The 20584-nt window shown below is 38.5% G+C and overlaps 1 protein-coding gene across 1 annotated transcript in view; it reads left to right on the forward strand.

Annotated features, from left to right (window-relative positions):
* The window catches only part of LOC126821236 (condensin-2 complex subunit G2), a 33851-nt gene extending 16183 nt beyond the window's left edge, over positions 1-17668 (forward strand). Inside the window, exons 18-29 of the mRNA XM_050549612.1 lie at positions 1073-1143; positions 2284-2482; positions 3310-3498; positions 4580-4693; positions 5807-6124; positions 7193-7292; positions 9221-9408; positions 9869-10012; positions 11047-11141; positions 12442-12542; positions 13051-13144; positions 14539-17668. Of these exons, the coding sequence (XP_050405569.1) occupies positions 1073-1143; positions 2284-2482; positions 3310-3498; positions 4580-4693; positions 5807-6124; positions 7193-7292; positions 9221-9408; positions 9869-10012; positions 11047-11141; positions 12442-12542; positions 13051-13144; positions 14539-14608 (1683 nt within the window). The 3' untranslated portion in view covers positions 14609-17668. The remainder of the gene's footprint in view (positions 1-1072; positions 1144-2283; positions 2483-3309; positions 3499-4579; positions 4694-5806; positions 6125-7192; positions 7293-9220; positions 9409-9868; positions 10013-11046; positions 11142-12441; positions 12543-13050; positions 13145-14538) is intronic.
* The last annotated feature ends 2916 nt before the right edge of the window (positions 17669-20584 follow it).

The raw sequence follows: 20584 nt of genomic DNA on the forward strand, positions 1-20584 counted from the left end.
TGTCTTTACTACGCTACGATCTGGAAGTTTTGTTATATAACCCACGTTTTAGTTGATGTGGGGGATTAGCCAATGGAATGGTCTGTTACGGCGAGTTTTTGGCGTGCGGTGCACGCAAACTGGGTAACTCACTAGAAACATCAACGCTGATTCGTTAATCAAATGTCTGATGTCATAGGGACAATAGCCACCCGTATGACCTCTGACGTGACCTTCCACTACAACAGAGGTAGTAAAGACCATCGAAAGTATAAAAAAACGAAATATAGATCTGTGTTTTAATCGGATTGATTGAGGCTTGTATCTTTGTACAATCATGAATCAATTGATATTATACATGACATTCTTTCTGAAGAGCTTCTCTGATGAGCGAAAAATACTTAAAAATGTGAACATGTTTCTAGACTGGTGTTGAAATCAATTTGTATCGACGTATCGTTATTTACTGTGCAGGTTTTCGGTTGTGCTAATCATGAATCGATGGTTGTTATATACAGTGCACTCTGTCAATTCCGACATCGTACGGGATCTATACAATATGCTGGATTACACAGCATGTCGGAATATTCAATTGCCTGAATATCGGAAGTATTATACCAGAAGGAAGTATTATTATAGTGCACCCTCGAATACTCAGAACTTAAAACATGATAACGCTTTCTGTACATTCAGTATTTTATTACATCACTAGCAGAATGCCCGGCTTCGCTCGGGGGTCATAACCCCGAAACCGGAAGTGGTAGACTATCGCCACCTGGTATATGTTACTACCCGGTCCGAGCTACCCCGATACCCCAAATTTCAGACTCAGGGCAGACCCCACAAAACCGGAAGTGGTAGACTAACGCCACCTGGCCTATGTTACTCCCCGGTCCGAGCTACCCCTATACCCCAAATTTCAGACTCGGGGCAGACCTAGTGTAGCCGCCAACCCGGAACAGACAGACAAACAGACAGACAAACGACAGTCTCAAATATTAGTATAGATTACACTGCATCTTTTTGGTCTTCAATTGAAGTTAGACTTATCTTCGAAGCCACATGTTCATTATATATATGTTTATATTTATAGGATCATGAATCGAGTGATTTAATAATACAGATAGCTGGTCATCTTCCATCACATTATGTTCCTACTATCAGGTTAGTGTGACATCACTTTTATCGTCCTGCTCGCACTGTTCACAGAAAGTGTGTTTAGCAGACAAATGGGAGAGAAAGAGAAATGGGGTTTAACATCCACTCGACACAAACTAGGTCAATTTGGGACTAACACATGGTTCAACTTTTATTTATAAAATTCGCTTGCACATAGGGGTCTTTAGCAGTGGGAGGAAACCGGATAACCTGGAGAAAACCCACCAGGTTGATCAGACAAATGGATAAGTCCATTGCCAGGGAAGTACCGTGTAAGTATAAGGAATCTCGAAAAATGCAAAGACATTCTCAGGCGCAAATTAAGGCTTTGTCCGATACATTCCCAATGTCAGGCACTGATTTGCCTTTTTACCCTGTATGTCCATCTTTAATGTGAAGCATTGTGTCCATTAGAGGATGAACCCTATCGATATTCACCAATCCACATCTTTCAATTCTAGAGTTATTCCCCTTTGCCTAAATATCAAATTTGGTCAATATCCAGATTTCCTTTCGGATAAGCAGCTGTCACGGCATTGCTGCTGCGTGGCTATAATAATAAATTATGAATTTGAAGAGTGCAGTTCAATGTTTTGGATCATTTGATGTCTATGTGAAGTCTGTTGCATAAAACTACACCACCACATGTCAGAAAAACACGATATCTATACTTGGTTCTTGATTAGGGGTTTGATGGCAGAATGGATAGCACTTGCACGCTGTATCATAAGGCCTGTCATTATTGAGTCAACTGGCGTGGCTTCTATTCCCAGGTTGTATGTGACAAGGAGTAGGGTTGCCTGTCCAACCTCATGGGTTTTCTCTGAGTCCTCTGGTTTCCACCCACTACTAAAAGACCCCTACTCGCAAGCGAATTATTGAAATAAAATTAAAGCCACATGTTAGTCCCGAAATGACCTAGTTTGTGTCGAGTGGATGTTAAACCCCATTTCTCTCTCTCTCTGGTTCTATATTTGGATGGCACTGCCAACTGTAGTTGATTGGCTGATGATAAAGTACGCGATGGGTGATAAAAGGAGAACAGATCTTTTAATTTCCCCCTTGATAATCTTCAAAAAGTTTCCAGATTTAAATGAGATGTTTTAAATTGACCTCCATTAATATTGATATTATATTTTTGAATAGTTTAAAATGTGTGTCCAAGTTACGTCAACAAACGGACATCAGTGAAACCAAAGATTACAAGATGTTTCTCGAGGGAGCATGTCGATGGCAGAAAGTTGACGATGTATTTAGTCTGATCACTGATTGGTTGACGAGAGAATTAGATGGACAGAAATCAAGTGTAGATAACTCTAATACGGATCAAGATCTGTCATCAAGTGTAAGTGTCGAATATTTTTATTGGATATTATTTACTGGCTCAATGTTTGAATTCGACACAGTGAAGTGGAAATGGCCACATATCTTCACTGGTGCAGAAAAGTAGGGACGCTAAGCTTCATTTCGTTTTGAATTCCCGATTGCAAGATGTGGATTTTTTGGAGTTTATTTCGTAAACAAATTATTGAGAAAAATAAGTCACTGTATGTTAGTATCAACATGCTTCATCCTGACAGCCTTCATTCCTTTGTATTCCAGAAGTAAGACATTCTTCCTTTTATTCCTTTGTATTCCCCGGTCCAGAAGTAAGACATTCTTCCCTTTATTACCTTGTATTCACCTATCCAGATGTCAGACATTCTTCCCTTTATTACCTTGTATTCCTTCATTCTGTTGATAATAATAATAATAGTACTGTCTTTTATTTTGGGAGCCACGTTGGACAGGTGGGTAAGGCGCTCACTCGCTAGCCTGGAGGTCGGGTGTTCCATCCCTGCATTGGCCGAGAAAGTTCATCCCGATTTTCCGACGTGGTTTCCCCTTGTCAGTGATGCAGGACGGAGGGCCTGACAAGGACAGCTGTCTAGTCTTTCGGATGAGATGAAAAACCGAGGTCCCGTGTAAACATTGGAATGCACGTAAAAGATCCCTTGGCAGTTTGAATTCGATATAAGAGTAGGCGATAGTGCCGCTACCCAGGCAAAATTTCCCTCATAGCACACTGTATGGCGTATGCCCGTCTTCATTAGCCCAGTATAGGAACAGAACAGTAGGACGTTAAACCCCATTTCATTTCATTTCATTTGTCTTTTATTTTTTCGTTTCCAGATTAAAAGATCCAAGTTAAAAGGGAAGAAACGAGTTGGATTCGTAGAACCTGAAGTTGCACCGCCTCAAGCTAAATTAGGATTGGACTATCTTGATCACATGACCAGCGATCACATGTGTCAGATGATAATTATGAATAAACATAGGGCATCGCTACAGAACCTTATAAAAACCCTGCAGTTATATCAGGTATAAACATCACTATAGGACCTTATAAAAACCCTACAGGTATAAACATCACTATAGGACCTTATAAAAACCCTACAGGTATCAACATCACTATAGAACCTTATAAAAACCCTACAGGTATCAACATCCCTATAGAACCTTATAAAAACCCTACAGGTATAAACATCACTATAGAACCTTATAAAAACCCTACAGGTATAAACATCACTATAGAACCTTATAAAAACCCTACAGGTATAAACATCACTATAGGACCCTATAAAAACCCTACAGGTATAAACATCACTATAGGACCCTATAAAAACCCTACAGGTATAAACATCACTATAGGACCCTATAAAAACCCTACAAGTATAAACATCACTATAGGACCTTATAAAAACCTTATAAAGCCCCTACAGGTATAAACATCGCTATAGAACCTTATAAAAACCCTACAGGTATAAACATCACTATAGGACCTTATAAAAACCCTACAGGTATAAACATCACTATAGAAGCTTATAAAAACCCTACAGGTATAAACATCGCTATAGAACCTTATAAAAACCCTACAGTTATAAACATCACTATATACAGGACCTTATAAAAACCCTACAGTATAAACATCACTATAGAACCTTATAAAAACCCTACAGGTATAAACATCACTATAGAACCTTATAAAAACCCTACAGGTATAAACATCACTATAGAACCTTATAAAAACCCTACAAGTATAAACATCGCTATAGGACCTTATAAAAACCCTACAGGTATAAACATCGCTATAGGAACCTTATAAAAACCCTGAATGGTTTAAACTGATGTTCATGAATGACAGCCATATAATAATAATATATTAATAATAATAATTAATTTATATCTCGCCGACAATTCAAATCAGTGAGTTGCTCTCGAGCGCTTTACACAAGTACAACTAATGACTGATTTGGACAGCCATGATGAATGATTTCGACGGCCATGAATGATTTCCACGGCCAGGATGAATGATTTGGACGGCCATGAATGATTTCGACAACCATGAATAATTTTGTCTTAACCAATGACCATGAATGATTGTGTTGTTATATTTTTCTAGGAATGTGGGAATAAATTAATACAGGGAGATTCATCAGCAGAAATTAAAAATCCTGATTTAATTCTACAAGCGTTTACACTACAGTTAAAATGTGTAATACTATTACATAGTGAGGTAAGTTGCTTCAATTTTTATTTCTAAATAAAGATACATTATGGGAGGTAAGATAAAGAGCTGACAGTTCTCACTATAATGGTTAAAAAAAACTAGATAATTTGCTGAAAATTTCAGTCAAATTGATCCACTATGAACCAAGATTTTAGCGATTGAATTTCCGGCCTAGCCTCAATCATCATTACTAAAGTCGGTAGGATAAAAAACATAGTCTCCTCAATTATCCATTTCTTGATTAAATTATGAATGGAAGTCGAACAGGAACCTAATCCAATAAACATGGCAGGCTAGCGATGCCATTGAGAGTTGATTATGGTCTTGATAAGTTAATTAAGGTCTAATTAATAATTAGATAACATTTCAGGCCTAAAGAAAGACCTGCAATAGACAGATTTAGCTCTTGCATTATGTATGTTTTAAAAAATGCTATGTTTTCATAAATCACTGATCTATACACTTCTTGCCACATTGTCTATCGTCTTTCCTCAATTTTTATAAATAGATAGATAGATGGAGATGGGATTTAACATCCATTCGACACAAACTTGGTCATTTCAGGACTAACATATGGTTCTATTTTATTTCAATAATTCGCTTTTACGTAGGTCTCTCTCCCTCTCTCTCTCTCTCTCTCTCTCTCTCTTGGAGTCAATGACCAACAAATGTTAGGAACCACTGATGTAAATGAACACTTGTTTGTTGGAATTTAATCTGATTAAAATACAGAACTACATTTCGTTTTGTTTTTTTTTATACTTTCCATGGCCTACACTACATGAAGATCTGACCCTATGATGTCAGGCCTTGATTAATCAATCCGTATTGACGTTTCTAGGAGTTTACCCACAGTTCTGTGCACAGAACTCTAACAACTTGCCGTAACAGACCGTTTCATTGGCTAATTCCACACATCAAGCAGAACATGTGTTGTATAACAATTCTTCCAGATCCTAGTGTAGTAAAGACAAGTAAAAGTAAATTTTGAACTATAAAAAAACGAAACGAAATAGGACCTGTGTTTTAATCAGAGTGGTTGGAATTCAAAGAAGACCATTGGGGGGGTGGGGGAGGCTAAAGTATTTCATAAAATCTTGATAAATCTTTTATTTACAGGAAGAAGAGAATTGTATTGCCAGTAAAAATATCAGTCCGATATTAACGTGGGCTGAGCAGCACCTTCTACTCAACTTCCGACCCGTGGAAACATCGGGGTTATCGACTACGCAAGTAAACAGCACAAACATAAACAACACAACAAACTTAAATACGACCAAACGTAAACGAGCTTTACGCGATTTATCAACGTTTTATCTTCAACCAGATGCCATGAACGACACGACTGCCAACCTGGCTAAAGATTCAACCAATGAAAGAACAGAATCAAGTACAAACATGGCCAATAATTCACAGTTGGCTATTGACATGATGAAGGTTCGTATAATTCACGAAAATAAAATGAAATGGGGTTTAACGTCCTAGTGTTTTGCACCGACTGGGCTAATGAAGACGGGTAAACACCATACAGTGTGCTATGAGGAGATGTTGCCCAGGCAGCGGCACTGTGGCCTATTCTTATATCAAATTCCAACTGTCAATGGTTCTTGTATGTGCACACCAAGGTGTACACAGGACCTCGCTTATCGTCCCGTCCAAACGACTATACCTTGCCAGACCCTCCGTCCTACACCACTGACAAGGCGAAACCGTGTAGGGAAATCCAGATGAACTTTCCAGGTTAAGGAGCCAACATCTTACTCACTGAGCCACTATGGCTACTGTATAATTCAGGAAGATATTTGACTGACTGATTGGGGTGGGCGAAGTAAAGGTGGCATATTATCTATTCGTTGACACAACAGCGATTACCGTGAAACTTTCATCTGGAATTTTAATTTTTTTTCTCTTTTTGCCCCTCAGGCCCATGCCTAAGCTGGGCTTTGCCCTAATTAGGTGGTTTCATGATCGATCCAGGTGGTGTTGGTCAAGAAAGATTTCCAACAGAATTTTCCCTATGTCAATGCAGTCTGTTTCACAGAGGATTACGAAAATCTTCTAATATCTCTGTAAAAGATGACTGCCTTCAACATGTGACGTCACATCACACAGCGTCAATCATTGGCTCAATGGCGTGTTCATTGTTTACATAAGATGTTACAGGTTCGGACAGAATGGTGCCTTTTACTCATTTTAATACCCATTTACACTAAATAAGAAATAATTTTTACTTACAAATCCTTTATTTATTTTTCTAATACATAAAAAAAATGTTTTAGAATTTAATTTGTCGTTGGAAAAAAGTTAATATTTGTGGCTCATTAAGTCGCATCAATGTCATCGTTATCAGTGATTGTAGCGGCCTACTGAATATTCACTGCTGATCAGTGTGGTGTCAATGGTGCAGTAGGTAGAGCCATGTAGGAATGTGTTTAAACCTTCAGCAGGAAGTGATGTCATGCCTAGAAAGGGGAGATAATTTGATGATGTATTTTATTATTATAGATATTATTACGAGCAGGAAGTGATGTAATAATGTGTGGAATGGCCGATGTTGAGTTTTGTAAAGTTTTAATAGATCTATGTTTACAGTGTCTTGATACAGGTGAGACAAATTTAACAAATGTGCTAAAATACAGGTAAATTTATTCTCCCATCATGGAAACTGGACGATAATCTATAGTATTGCTTCAATTTATAGATAGTGTCATGTGAAATGCAGGGTATGCATACTGTGGGGTTCTCTAGATCATAAAATAAAGTCTGTCATTGAATCAAGTGGTATGATTTCAATTAGGGAGATTGTATGGCCGGATGGTTAGCATGCGCGTGCTGTATCATAAAGTCTGTCATTGAATCGACTGGCGTGGTTTCGAATCCCCGGTTGTACGTGACAAGGAGTCGGGTCGCCTGTCCAACCTCGTGGGTTTTCTCCGGTTTCCTCCCACTGCTAAAGACCCATACGTGCAAGCTAATTATGTAAATAAAATTAAACCATATGTTAGTCCCGAAATGACCTAGTTTGTGTCGAATGGACGTTAAACCCCATTTCTCTCTCTCTCTCTCTCCCACTGCTAAACCCTCCTACACGAATTATTGAAATAAAATTAAACCATATGTTAGTCCCGAAATGACCTAGTTTGTGTCGAGTAGACGTTAAACCCCATTTCTCTCTCTCTCTCTCTCACGATTTCGATTGCAGACTTATGGGGGTATAGGTTATATATCTCTTTAATGATATATGGTCCCGAAAGTATTTATCGGCTGGTTATTTCCAATAAAAGTATGGCAAATTTGGTATATATGGAAAGTATATCCAATCTTACTAGAAAAATACTGGATTACCCGAAAAACACCCATGGGACAAGCACTGGGCACTAACTGACAACACAAACTGTCGCTAGCTTGACTGAGGGAGTGGTTGTTATTTCTTGATCAAATGGTAAGGCGGTTTCGGGAACACTGAGGGGTGTCAACGTACAAAAGAATCTGCAATTAAACGCCGGAAAAAGAATTTGACAAAATATAATTAAGAAATGACTTAGACCTCAATATTTATGGTAAATGGACAGTAAATAACGAAAAATACTTTCTGAAAAATTGACCCTCCCTAAATGAAGTTAGGAGGCAATGACTTCTAACAACAGTTTATTTATAGCTTGAGGTATCTCCCTGCAAATACAAAGGTTTGAGAAGGCTTTGAATCAAAGTTGTGGTAGATTAATTAGTTTGAAGATGTTTTTAGTTCAAATATATCATCACATCACTCAGTATCTTTAAAGAGAGAGAGAAATGGGGTTTAACGTCCACTCGACACAAACAAGGTCATTTTGGGACTAACACATGGTTGAACTTTATTTCAATAATTGGCTTGCGCGTAGGGGTCTTTAGCAGTGGGAGAAAACCGGAGGACCTGGAAAAAACCCACGAGGTTGGTTAGGCGACCCTACTCCTTGTCACGTATAACTGGGGATTCGAAACCACGCCAGTTGACTCAATGATACCTTATGATACAGCACGCACATGCTAACCATTCGGGCCCCCACCCCCCAGTATCATTAAAGGATAAGGCTATAGCCTTTAAAGATACATTATGGGAGATTAGATAAAGAGTTGACAGTTCTCGCTATAATAGGTAACAACTAGATAACGTAAATAGAAGATGTTGAAAATTTTAGTCAAATTGATCCACTATGAACCGAGATATTAGCTTTTGAATTTTAAGCCTAGCCTCAACCATCATTACTAAAGTCGGTACGATAAAAACATAGTCTCGATTATCCATTTTGGGATTTAATCATCAATGAGCGTTGAACAGCAGCTTGGATTCCAATCAGTGATGACATCGAGAGTTGATTATGGCCTGGATAAGTTAATTAATGTCTAATATATAATTTCGAAAAAATTTCAGGCATAAAGAAAGCCTTGCAATAGACAGAATTAGCTTTTGCATAATGTATGTTTAGAATTGCACAAAAAGATGTCTGATTTGTGTTTTATTTTAAAGATGTCTTATTTGTGTTTATTTTGTAGATGAAGATATGAAGTTATTAGAAGCCATATTAATCTGTGTTTATCAAACAACAGAGTTTTACTGGGTGGTCGACATACAAGATGATGACACGACAGCTTTAAATTCTACAACTATACCAGCCTGCCTTGCTAAACTTTATAAAACACTTGCTTTCTACGCTAAACGACGACCAGAAAAATGTGCAGACGTAAGTCAAAGATGATGCTATTGGAATATTTTTATCTCGCAGGATCCAATAAGCTCAATTAATGTCGGGTGGCCAAATTAGTTTAGATCATTGATCTGTCACTGAGTCTAGTGGCGTCGTTTTGATTCTCTGCTTGTACGAGAAGTAGGGTCACCTGTCTAACCTTGTGGGTTTTCTCTGGGTTGCCAAAGATCCCTACGCGCAAGCGAATTATTGAAATAAAATTGAACCACATGTTAGTCCTGAAATTATCCAGTTTTGGACGAATGGACTTAAACTCTCTGTCTCTCTCTCTTTCTCTCTCTCTCTCTCTCTCTCTCTCTCTCTTTCTTGTGGGGCCCCTGTGCTGACACATGCTACATTTATCATCTGATCTAATGCATTTTGCATATTTCTGTTAGTTACTGTTAGAGTTATGCCTGTTAGTTACTGTAAGAGTTATATCCCTTTGTCGTTGTAGGTATTAAGTAAAGTAAAGAAATATGTAATACAGATATTTTCGACGGTGATTAAAACTGTTGTCAAAGATGAATCAATATCTCGTGATTTATTATCAACTACTGTTGCCGCGGTGATAGCAGAATTATCAGATGCCAGTCAACAGGTATGTAAACCAACGTCTTCTCAAATCATCGACAATTCCTAAATATTATATTTGCACGATTCCTGTTTGAAATAGAAAATCAGATTAGATAGAAAAAATTCTTTCATCATTATATTTAAGTTTTAGACTTAAAGATACATTCCCACGTATAAACTTTGTGATTTGATAATATATTTGGACTAAAAACATATTCAAAGTAACCAATCTATCAAAAATTTGCTTCAATTCCCTCTCAAAACTTTGTATTAGCTGGGTTATACCTATAGCTATAAGTAAGCTGTTGTTAGACGCAATGTCTTTCAACTTGGCTTCATTGTTGGAGGGTCCATTTTTCAGAATGTATTTATCATTACTTACTGTACATTTACCATACATATTGAGGCCTATGTAAGTTCTTAATTATTTCTGTCAATTTCTTTTTTCGCCGTTTAATTGCAGAGTCTTTTGTACGTTGACACCCCCCAATTTTCCCAAAACTGCTTAACCATTTGATCAAGAAATAACAAGCGCTCCCTCACTTAAGCTGGCACACAATAAGCTGGCAGATAACAGTCGGGTGGGTTGCCAGTTAGTGATACCCTGACAATTTTGCCCAGTGCTTGTCCCACAGGAGTTTTTCGGGTAATCCAGTATTTTTCTAGTAAGATTCGATATACTTTCCATATATACCAAATTTGACATACTTTTATTGGAAATAACCACCCGATAAATACTTTTCTGGGAAAGTATCTTTAAATAAGTTAAAATACAATAACATAAGCCTTAGAAATAATATAAATCATTTTCTACATCGTTGAACTCAGTGGATTGAATGATCAAATGGTCTAACCTCGTGGGTTTTCTCTGGGTCCTCCCCGTCTTCATTAGCCCAGGTTAGGAGCAGAACAGTAGGACGTTAAACTCCATTTCATTTCTCCGGGTCCTCTGATTTCCTCCCATTGTTAAACCCCTACACGTAAATGATTTTTGAAATAAAATAGAACCATATGTTTAGACCTAGTTTTAGTTTATAATTTATTTCAATCTACTTTCAGTTCAGCTTGGGTGAAGTTCGAACTGATATCAAAACACTGCCATATTTAACTGGCTGGATAATTGAGATTATTAACGCTAAAGTTTTAACCAGACAGTAAGTATTAATACCTACCTCCACAGAGGTAATTTGAATTGATTTTTATTTTCAATCGAATATAAAAAGAATTGATACCATTAAATAGATTTAACGCATTGAACTTTGGTTTCCCGATTGGACCCCACCCTACCCCCACTGACGTTATTTGAATCTTCAATTAAATGTTGAAAATTGATTAATACGATTCAAGCAGCAATAAGTCTATTAAAACCAGAATAAATGAAATGAAATGAAATGGGGTTTAACCTCCTACTGTTCTGCTCCGACTAGGCTAATGAAGACGGGCGTACGTCATACAGTGTGCTATGAGGAAAATTTTGCCCGGGCAGCGGCACTATGGCCTACTCTTATATCGAATTCCAAGGGATCTTTTACATGCATGCCAATATGTACAAGGGACCTCGGTTTTTCGTCTCTTTCGAAGGACTAGACAGCTGCCCGTGTCAGGTCGTCTGTCCTGTACCACTGACAGGGGGAACCGTGTTGGAAAATCCTGATGAACTTTCTCGGGCAATGCAGGGATCGAACCCGCGACCTCCAGGCTAGTGAGCCAGCGTCTTACCCACATATCCACTGTGGCTCCCAAAAAAACAAAAAAAACAAAAAAAAAAAATAGAATAACCTGTCATCATTGATATTACTGTTTGTTATCATGCATATTAATTTACAATTCTAAAAGTTTAAGCTCGGATACAAAATATTAAAAGGAAGTCTTGTTTGTTTTCATAATCAGCTGTAACTCGACATTGGCTGAATCTGGGGGGTTAGATGGCCGAATGGTTAGCACGTGCGCGCTGTATCATAAAGCCTGTCATTGAGTCAACTGACGTGGTTTCAAATCCCCGGTTGTACGTGACAAGCGAATTATTGAAATAAAATTGAACCATATGTTAGTCCCGAAATGACCTAGTTTGTGTCGAGTGGACGTTAAACCCCATTTCTCTCTCCCTCTCTGGCTGAATCTGTGTACCTGAAATGTTAAATGTATACAGGTATGCCCTACGTAAAGCTAATCAACACATCAAATGATATTACATCAAAGATACCTGATACATATTTGTTAAGTTCTGTGTGCGCTTTAGATCATGCAGGTAAAGAACCCCTTGGCAGTTGGAAAATGTGACATAACTTAGCACGCTGTATGCTCGTCTTCATTATCCGGGTTGTTGTGGAAAAGTAGGACATTAAACCCCATATTCTTATGTGTTATATGTAGCTGCTCTCTCTCTCTCTCTCTCTCTCTCTCTCTCTCTCTCTCTCTCTCTCGTTTTTAGAATAATAATGTTTGTATTTTCAGATTATTTATAGAAGAGATAGTTTGTTGTATTAACTCAGAAGCTGTCACTGATTTACATCCAGTCCATGGACTTCTACATCTACTCTCCACTCTTATCAAATGTACGTTTCAGGCAAATAGAGTGGTTTTATTCTTTTTACACAAGTAAATTGAGGGCGGGGGGGGGGGGAGGATGTGTGTGCGCTGTATCACGAGGCATGTCATTGAGTTAACTGGCGTGGTTTCAAATCCCCGGTTGTTCTTGACAAGGATTAGGGTTGCCTGTACAACCTCGTGGGTTTTCTCCGGGTCCTCCAGTTTCCTCCCACTGCTAAAGACCCCTACGGGCAAGCTAATTATTGAAATAAAATTAAACCATATTTTAGTCCCGAAATGACCTAGTCTGTGTCAAGTGGACGTTAAACCCCATTTCTCTCTCTCTCTCTCTCCCAGGAGTAGGGTTGCCTGGCCTGTCCCACCTCATGGGTTTTAATTGGGTCCTACGGTTTCATCCCATTGCTAAAGGCTCCCATGTGCTTGCGAATTATTAAAATAAAATTGAGGAATATGCTAGTTTGGAAAATACATGGTTTGTGTAGAGTTGAATTAAACTTTACTTTCTTTTTTCAGATAAATTTAAATCGAGTAAATTAGAAGATTATAAAGCAAGTCTAGACTGTCAGATAAATAAATTACAAGAGATCAAACCAGAAGAACAAGATAGGTCAGTAATAACTAGGTGGGATGGGAACAAGATCGGTCAGTAATAACTTGGTGGGATGGGAACAAGACAGGTCAGTAATAACTTGGTGGGATGGGAACAAGACAGGTCAGTAATAACTTGGTGGGATGGGAACAAGACAGGTCAGTAATAACTTGGTGGGATGGGAACAAGACAGGTCAGTAATAACATGTTGGGATGGGAACAAGACAGGTCAGTAATAACTTGGTGGGATGGGAACAAGACAGGTCAGTAATAACTTGGTGGGATGGGAACAAGACAGGTCAGTAATAACTTGGTGGGATGGGAACAAGACAGGTCAGTAATAACTTGGTGGGATGGGAACAAGACAGGTCAGTAATAACTTGGTGGGATGGGAACAAGATAGGTCAGTAATAACATGTTGGGATGGGATGGGATGGGAACAAGACAGGTCAGTAATAACTTGGTGGGATGGGTCAGTAATTATATGGTTATTGGTACATGTTTATGAGTAGTTAGTCTGGATCAATTTTTGGTGTCTTGTAAATACTGCAAACTACTCACATGTCATATATACAGTTGTCTGGCAACCTATCTTTTGAATTAGAATGAAGTCAAAATATCTTCTGTGTAGTTATAAAGATACATTATGAAAGATTTAGATATAGATATAGACCTGGTCGTTCTTGCTATAATAGTTCAAAAATATATAATGTAAAATGAATATATTGAAAATTTCATTTAAACTATTCTGGGTGAAGTTGTGTATGTTGGAATGTGGTAGGGTAGATTGTTTATCATCTTAGCAACGGTACTGGACAAATGAGGCTACGTCTCAGTTATCGTTAAATTTTTAAATCTCAGCAACCCGATGATCTAGAGAATTGATTATAGGCTTGTCATGTGAATAAATGTCTTAAGTAATAGTTTATAAAAAATTTGAATCACGTACTTGTCTACCCTTGGTGTAAGTCAGTGATTCTCAACCAGTATGCCACGGCACACGTGTGCCGCAAGATCTTCCTAGATGTGCCGCGAAATTTTGAATGGTACACTAAGAAAATGTAAAAAGACGTGATCCCAATTGAGTATTCACTGATGTCTGCTGATAAGTTCACAGCTGTGTTTTTCTTTATTTAGTTTGAGTCATTCTATGTGTCTATGACTAGTCTGTGTCTACGGTTGTATGCCGCCTGACTTTCAATGTTTTTATTTTGCAAAATTCTAATATTTTCATATATATTTAGCCACGTGTGCCGCTATTTTTCCATGTGTTGAGTTCCAAGGTGTACAGTATTTGCACCTTATATAATATTTGAAACCAGAAGAAAGACATGCAATATTTAATATAATGCATGGTTATTAAATAAATGTGAAGATATTGTGTATTAATAAATTATATTCTACTATTCCAGTGAAATCATCAACCTTATTAATAGCAAGATGAAGAATCTCATGACAAACACTGATGAAGAAATGGCCTAGTTGACCTCGTCTATATTTAATAGCAATGACCTAGTTGACCTGGTCTATATTAATAGCAAAGACCTAGTTGAACTGGTCGACATTGATAGCAAGATGGAGAATCTCATGAAAAAACACTGATGAAGAAACGACCTAGTTGATCTTGTCTATATAAATCTGTGAATATATAAGTTGGAAATGTATAAACTTAATGGTGCATATAACGTATGTTTTTGCAAATGTAGGGGCGTGGTGACCAATGATTTTGATGTTATAAAGCAGGTCATTGAGTATTCTTCTCTTAGTCCCTGCTTAAATAAAAAGAAATGAAATGAAATGAAAGCGGGTTTAACGTTCTGCTGTTCTGCTCTGAACTGGGCTAATGAAGACGGGCATACGCCATACAGTGTGCTATGAGGGAAATTTTGCCCAGACAGCAGCACTACGGCCTACTCTAATATCAAATTCCAACTACCAAGGGATGTTTTACGTGCACGCCAATGTGTAAACGGGGCCTCGGTTTTTCGTCCCATCCAAACGACTAGACAGCTGTCCTTGTCAGGCCCTGCGTCCTGCATCACTGACAAGGGCAAACCATGAAGGTCCCTGCTTAAAGGAAATATACTTTTCAAACAAAAGTAGGGGATATTGAAATTCAAATACCTATGCAGGTTGTGATATGATAAATAGTCATGGACACTTGACATGCTTTGAAAGTATGTTCATAGATGAAGAACTAATCGCCCCAACCGAACCATTGAGCTGCACATGCGACACGCAATAGCGCCGTACACGTGGGAGGGGTTCATTGTCAAATTTGACACTTCAACGAAGGGTTGATGAAAACTACCGCGTGCTGGTTTATCTATCCATGTTAGCATTCCTATCGGTTCTTGCATAAGATTTATGTTTAGCTATCTTTTCTTTAGTGTGTTACGTTTAATTTGATCGGAGACGTGTTCATCGACGTCAACGTCCACCGACAACACTGCAAGAGGAGTGGGTCAGATTGCTCCAAATCGTGATTGGATGATTGATTAGGAGCATGCCATGACGAATTGCTGAATGTCCGAGGATTGGTTGAGCAATTATTCATTATTAAGACAAAAATCAAAAACGTCCATTTTCACTTTTGACGGTGTATCTCTTTGCAAGTGAAATGGGGCCGTCAGATAATCCGCCCATATGAACTTTTTATGTTCATGTGTAGGCAATTGGCCTGTTATTAACATACACTGGTTACCTCTAATAAAAACAGCAGTGCATTTCCGCAGTTTTGTATTGTTTCTGAATATCCCCTACTTTTTGTGAAGAGTATACATATGAATGTATTTAATTACGTTATATATGTATCTCTATCCAAAGTATATTGTGGGGGGAGGGGGGTCTAACTTGTATGAATTATATCATAAAGTCTGTTATTGAGCCATACTTGTACGTGACAAGGAGTCTGGTCACCTCCATAACACTGTGGCTGTTTATCCTGGTCCACCTGTTTCCTCCCACACCTAAAGACGAACACGAGCAAGATTATCATTGAAATAAAATCGCACCTCATGTTAGTTCCTAAATAACCTATTTTTGTGTCGAGTGGACGTTAAACTCTCTCCAAACTATCCGTTGATCAATGTCTCCACAAGAATTTGTCTAGAAAATGACAATTAAACTATATTAAAGATACATTATGGGAGATATTTATAGAGAGATGGCCATTCTTGCTATAACAGTTCAAAAATAGATGATGAAAGAAGAATATATTGAAAAATTCAGTCAAACTACTTTATTCTGAACATAGTTATCATCGTTGTAATATTTGCCTAGAAATGGTAGCGAAATGTGTCTTCACCTTCGCCGAACGTTTGATTGACAGGCGTTAACTCCACCTACATATCTCTATTATCAAGTAAATTTTTCAATGGCATACGGAAACGCTTTTCAGCGGCCTCGCTAAGTACACTCTATCATTTAGCCTCGATCTAACTGACGTATTTTCATCAGGTTACCCCTTATCTGATTTAATCAATTAGTGAAATCCTATTTAAATCCGAGCTGTAGCCGAGCCATCCGTGGGTCTACAGAGTTGATTTTGGGCTTGTTGTTTAAATAAAGATCTAATTTATAATTTCTATAACATCTGAAGCCTAAATTAAGACTTGCAATAATCAGATTTAGCTCTTGCATAATGCATGTTTAACTTCCTATATTCACGGAATATTTGATTAATCTATGAAACAAAACAAAAAAGAGAGAGAGAAATGGGGTTTAACATCCACTCGACACAAACTAGGTCATTTCGGGACTAACATATGGTTTAATTTTATTTCAATAATTTGCTTGCGCGTTGGGGTCTTTAGCAGTGGGAGGAAACCGGAGGACCCTGAGAAAACCCACGAGGTTGGACAGGCGACCCTACTCCTTGCCACGTACAACCGGGGATTCGAAACCACGCCAGTTGACTCAATGACAGACTTTATGATACAGCGCGCGCAGGCTAACCATAAAACAAAAAAGAACAAGCAGTGTAAAATCAGTGTTATCTTTTTATTAACAGTCTCAAGATTTGCCGATCAATTAAATAAAACAAAACAACTATCGGACTCACATAAAACGAAAAAAAAAAACCCAACTGTTACAAATATATCACACAAATTTTCAAGTTTTTTAATTATTCATCCGAGTCCGGAACGTCCCCAGACCGAGTCCGAAACGTCGCAGGACCGAGTCCGAAAAGTCGTCAATAAGTACGAACCGTCGTCAAAATGTGTCCGAAAGGTCGTCTCTGTTGAGTCCGAAATTACGCGGGACCGAACTGACGTGCTACCTTATAAACTTCCAATATTGATGGAATATTTGAACTGATTAATCTTTGTCTGATATAATTAATAATCTATTCGTGGCATTTAGCGATTGGGAAACACATTCACAGAAGACAATTTTTATGGCTAACAATCACTGGTTTTATTCTAAAAACACGACGTTTCGACAAGTATCCTCTTATCGTTATCAAGCACATATTAATGGAATATTTGAAAAAATATTTTGTATTTTATCTTATTACAATCTGATAAAAATACAGATCTAGATTTCGTTTCGTTTTTTTTTTTTATACTTTCGATGACCTACACTATATGAAGATCTGACCAGTTGTACTGGGAGGTCGGGTCAGCGATTGTATAAACGGCTTTTGACCCTATGGCGTCAGACATTAATTAATCAATCAGCGTTGATGTTCCTAGGGGTTTACCCACAGTTCCGTGCAGAGTACGCCAATCACTCGCCGTAACAGATTGTTTCATTGGCTAATACCTCACCAGGCCTATAACTAGTGGGGAGGGGTAAGAGGGAAAAAATGGTGCACCCAATGATGCCTTTTCCCACTGAGGAAAGAATCGGTTCCCCCAATGGGGGCCTTGGGCGCCTTTCCATTGGACACAATACGAACCCAACGACCAACATCAGGGGTTGGGTGACCGAATGGTTAACGCGTGTGCATTGTATCATTAGGTCTTTCATTGAGTCAAGCGCCGTGGTTTCGATTCCTCGCTTGTACGGGAAACATGTCAAACCTCGTGGGTTTTCTCTGGGTTCTCCGGTTTCCACCCACTGCTAAAGACCCCTACGCGCAAACAAATTTTATTGGAATATAATTGAACAATACATTAGTCCCGAAATGACCTAGTCTTTGTTGAATGAACGTTAAACCTCATTTCTCACTCCTCTTTCCTTGATCACTTTGGATAAATCCTATGGACATTCTAGCGGCTTTTAAAAGCTCAATACCACTCTTGTTGTAACTGAATAATATGTCCCAATCTTTATTCTGGCCAACAAATTGTACTATTTTACAATATTCCAATTAATTGATGATACAAATTACATCTTAATACACCTAATTTAAAAAATTGGAAAAATTCAACTAAATGATTTGAAAAGCCTGACGTAAAGCTTTTCAAATGTGACTTGGATTTAAAAATATTTTTGAACCCTCTGGACAAGTAAAATAGAATTTAATGGATAATTTACACAACAGATAAGACACTAACACATCTAGTAATTAGAGTAAGGCTATTTTTTCATTTTCTGGAGCTGTCAAGCCAGCAAGAGTGTTATTGTCCCTTTAAAGGAGCTAAATCTCTATTCTGTGGCACCTAGAAATCGACACAAATGGGTCGCATTGAATATAATAATGTATTATGAATGTATATAAACTGATTTACATTCATGTTCAGCGAAATAAGCGAAGCGTCCAAACTGAATGACCTTGGCGTCTGATTATTCAAGTCCACACCGGTAGTATTCTCCTGTGGGATATGACTAGCCTCGTTCATCGAGTAGCTTTATTACAAATGGGGCTTGAAAGTATTCTGGACTTAAAACGGGATCAAGCCTTCTATTGAAAATGGATGAAAGAAGGCCCTCAGCTATTCTTCTTATTTACATTAGTGAGACAAAGAAGCCTATTTAATTTCAATAATTTCCGGTAATTTCTTCTGGGGTTATACGAGCCCCCACTCTCGCACAACTAGAACTAAGATGAAAGGGATTTTGAACACAATTGAATAAAGAAATGAAATGAAATGGGGTTTAACGTCCTACTACCCCTAAACTGGGCTAATGAAGAAAGGCATACGCCATACAGTGTGCTATGACGGAAATTGTGCGCGGGCAGCGGCACTACAGCCTACTCTTATATCGAATTCCAACTGTCAAGGGATCTCTTACATGAATGTGCATTCCAATGTGTACAGGGAACCTCAGTTTTTCGTCCCATCCGAACGACTAGATAGCTGTCCTTGTCAGGCATTGCGTCCGTCATCACTGACGGGGACACCACGCCGGAAAATCTGGATGAACTTTCTCGGCCAGTGCAGGGATCGAACATGATGATTGATCTTTAAAACTACAGTGCTGTAGGACAGTGTCCAAAAAACTATGGAAGCCGTGGTGGCTAAGTTATATTTATAGCACGGCTCTCATGAGTTAACAGGTTTAACACGAGACCGCAGGTCGAGGTGTTAAACCTGGTAACGAATGAAGCGTGCTATAAATGACTTGTAATACTGACACCTGCTCAACATGCTTGTTGTTATTGCACAGAAAACCCACCCCACTTCTCTATATGATTTCTACTAAAACTAGCGTAAACCAGCAAAAGTGTGCAATAACACTGCACAGTTACGCCCCAGTGAGTTTATTAGAGGTAAAACAATCTGCTTATTGAACGAAAAGAACAAAGGAAGATCTCCTGTCCGTGTTACAAGTGGGTAAAACGCTGGCTTGCTAGCCTGTAGGTCGCATACGTGGGCGATCTCGGCATAGGCTGAGAAAATTCATCAGGATTGTCCAGCTTGGTTTCACCTTGTCAGTGATGCAGGAAGGAGGGCCTGACAAGGACAGCTGTCTAGTAATTCAGGTGAGACGAAAAATCAAGGTCCCGTGTACACATTGGCGTGCACGTAAAAGATCCCTTGGCAGTTGGAATTCAATATAAGAGTAGGCCATAGTGCCGCTATTCGGGCAAAATCTCTCCCCCCCCCCACCCATAGTATACTGTGTGGCGTATGCCCGTCTTCATTACCCCGGTCAGCAGCAGAACAGTAGGACGTTAAACCCCATTTCATTTCTAAAAACAATAAACAGCCTGGTTGGGGGCCACAGGTAAATCCGAGGCGGCATCTAACTCATTCACCTGGATTGTAATTTGTAATCAGTGTCGTTAACCCAGTGACATAAGTCTATCGATTTCTGATAATTGCTTGCAGAGTTACTGTTCTTGACCACTTTGAAATAATCTCGTGGACAATCTAGCAGCTACAGTTATCACCCCAATGAATTTAAATCTAGTTCTGTTCATAAGACCCAAAAGATCTGATTGGTTAGAATTGTTTATTTTCATGACACACGGCCTATTGACGACATTAAGCGATTTTTGACAATTAATTACGAAGTTATTGCCCTTTATAAATTAACAAAAGTAATAAATTTTTATAAGCCCAC

Source organism: Patella vulgata, chromosome 5, assembly GCF_932274485.2.
Source record: "Patella vulgata chromosome 5, xgPatVulg1.2, whole genome shotgun sequence".
NCBI classification, from domain to species: Eukaryota; Metazoa; Mollusca; class Gastropoda; family Patellidae; genus Patella; species Patella vulgata.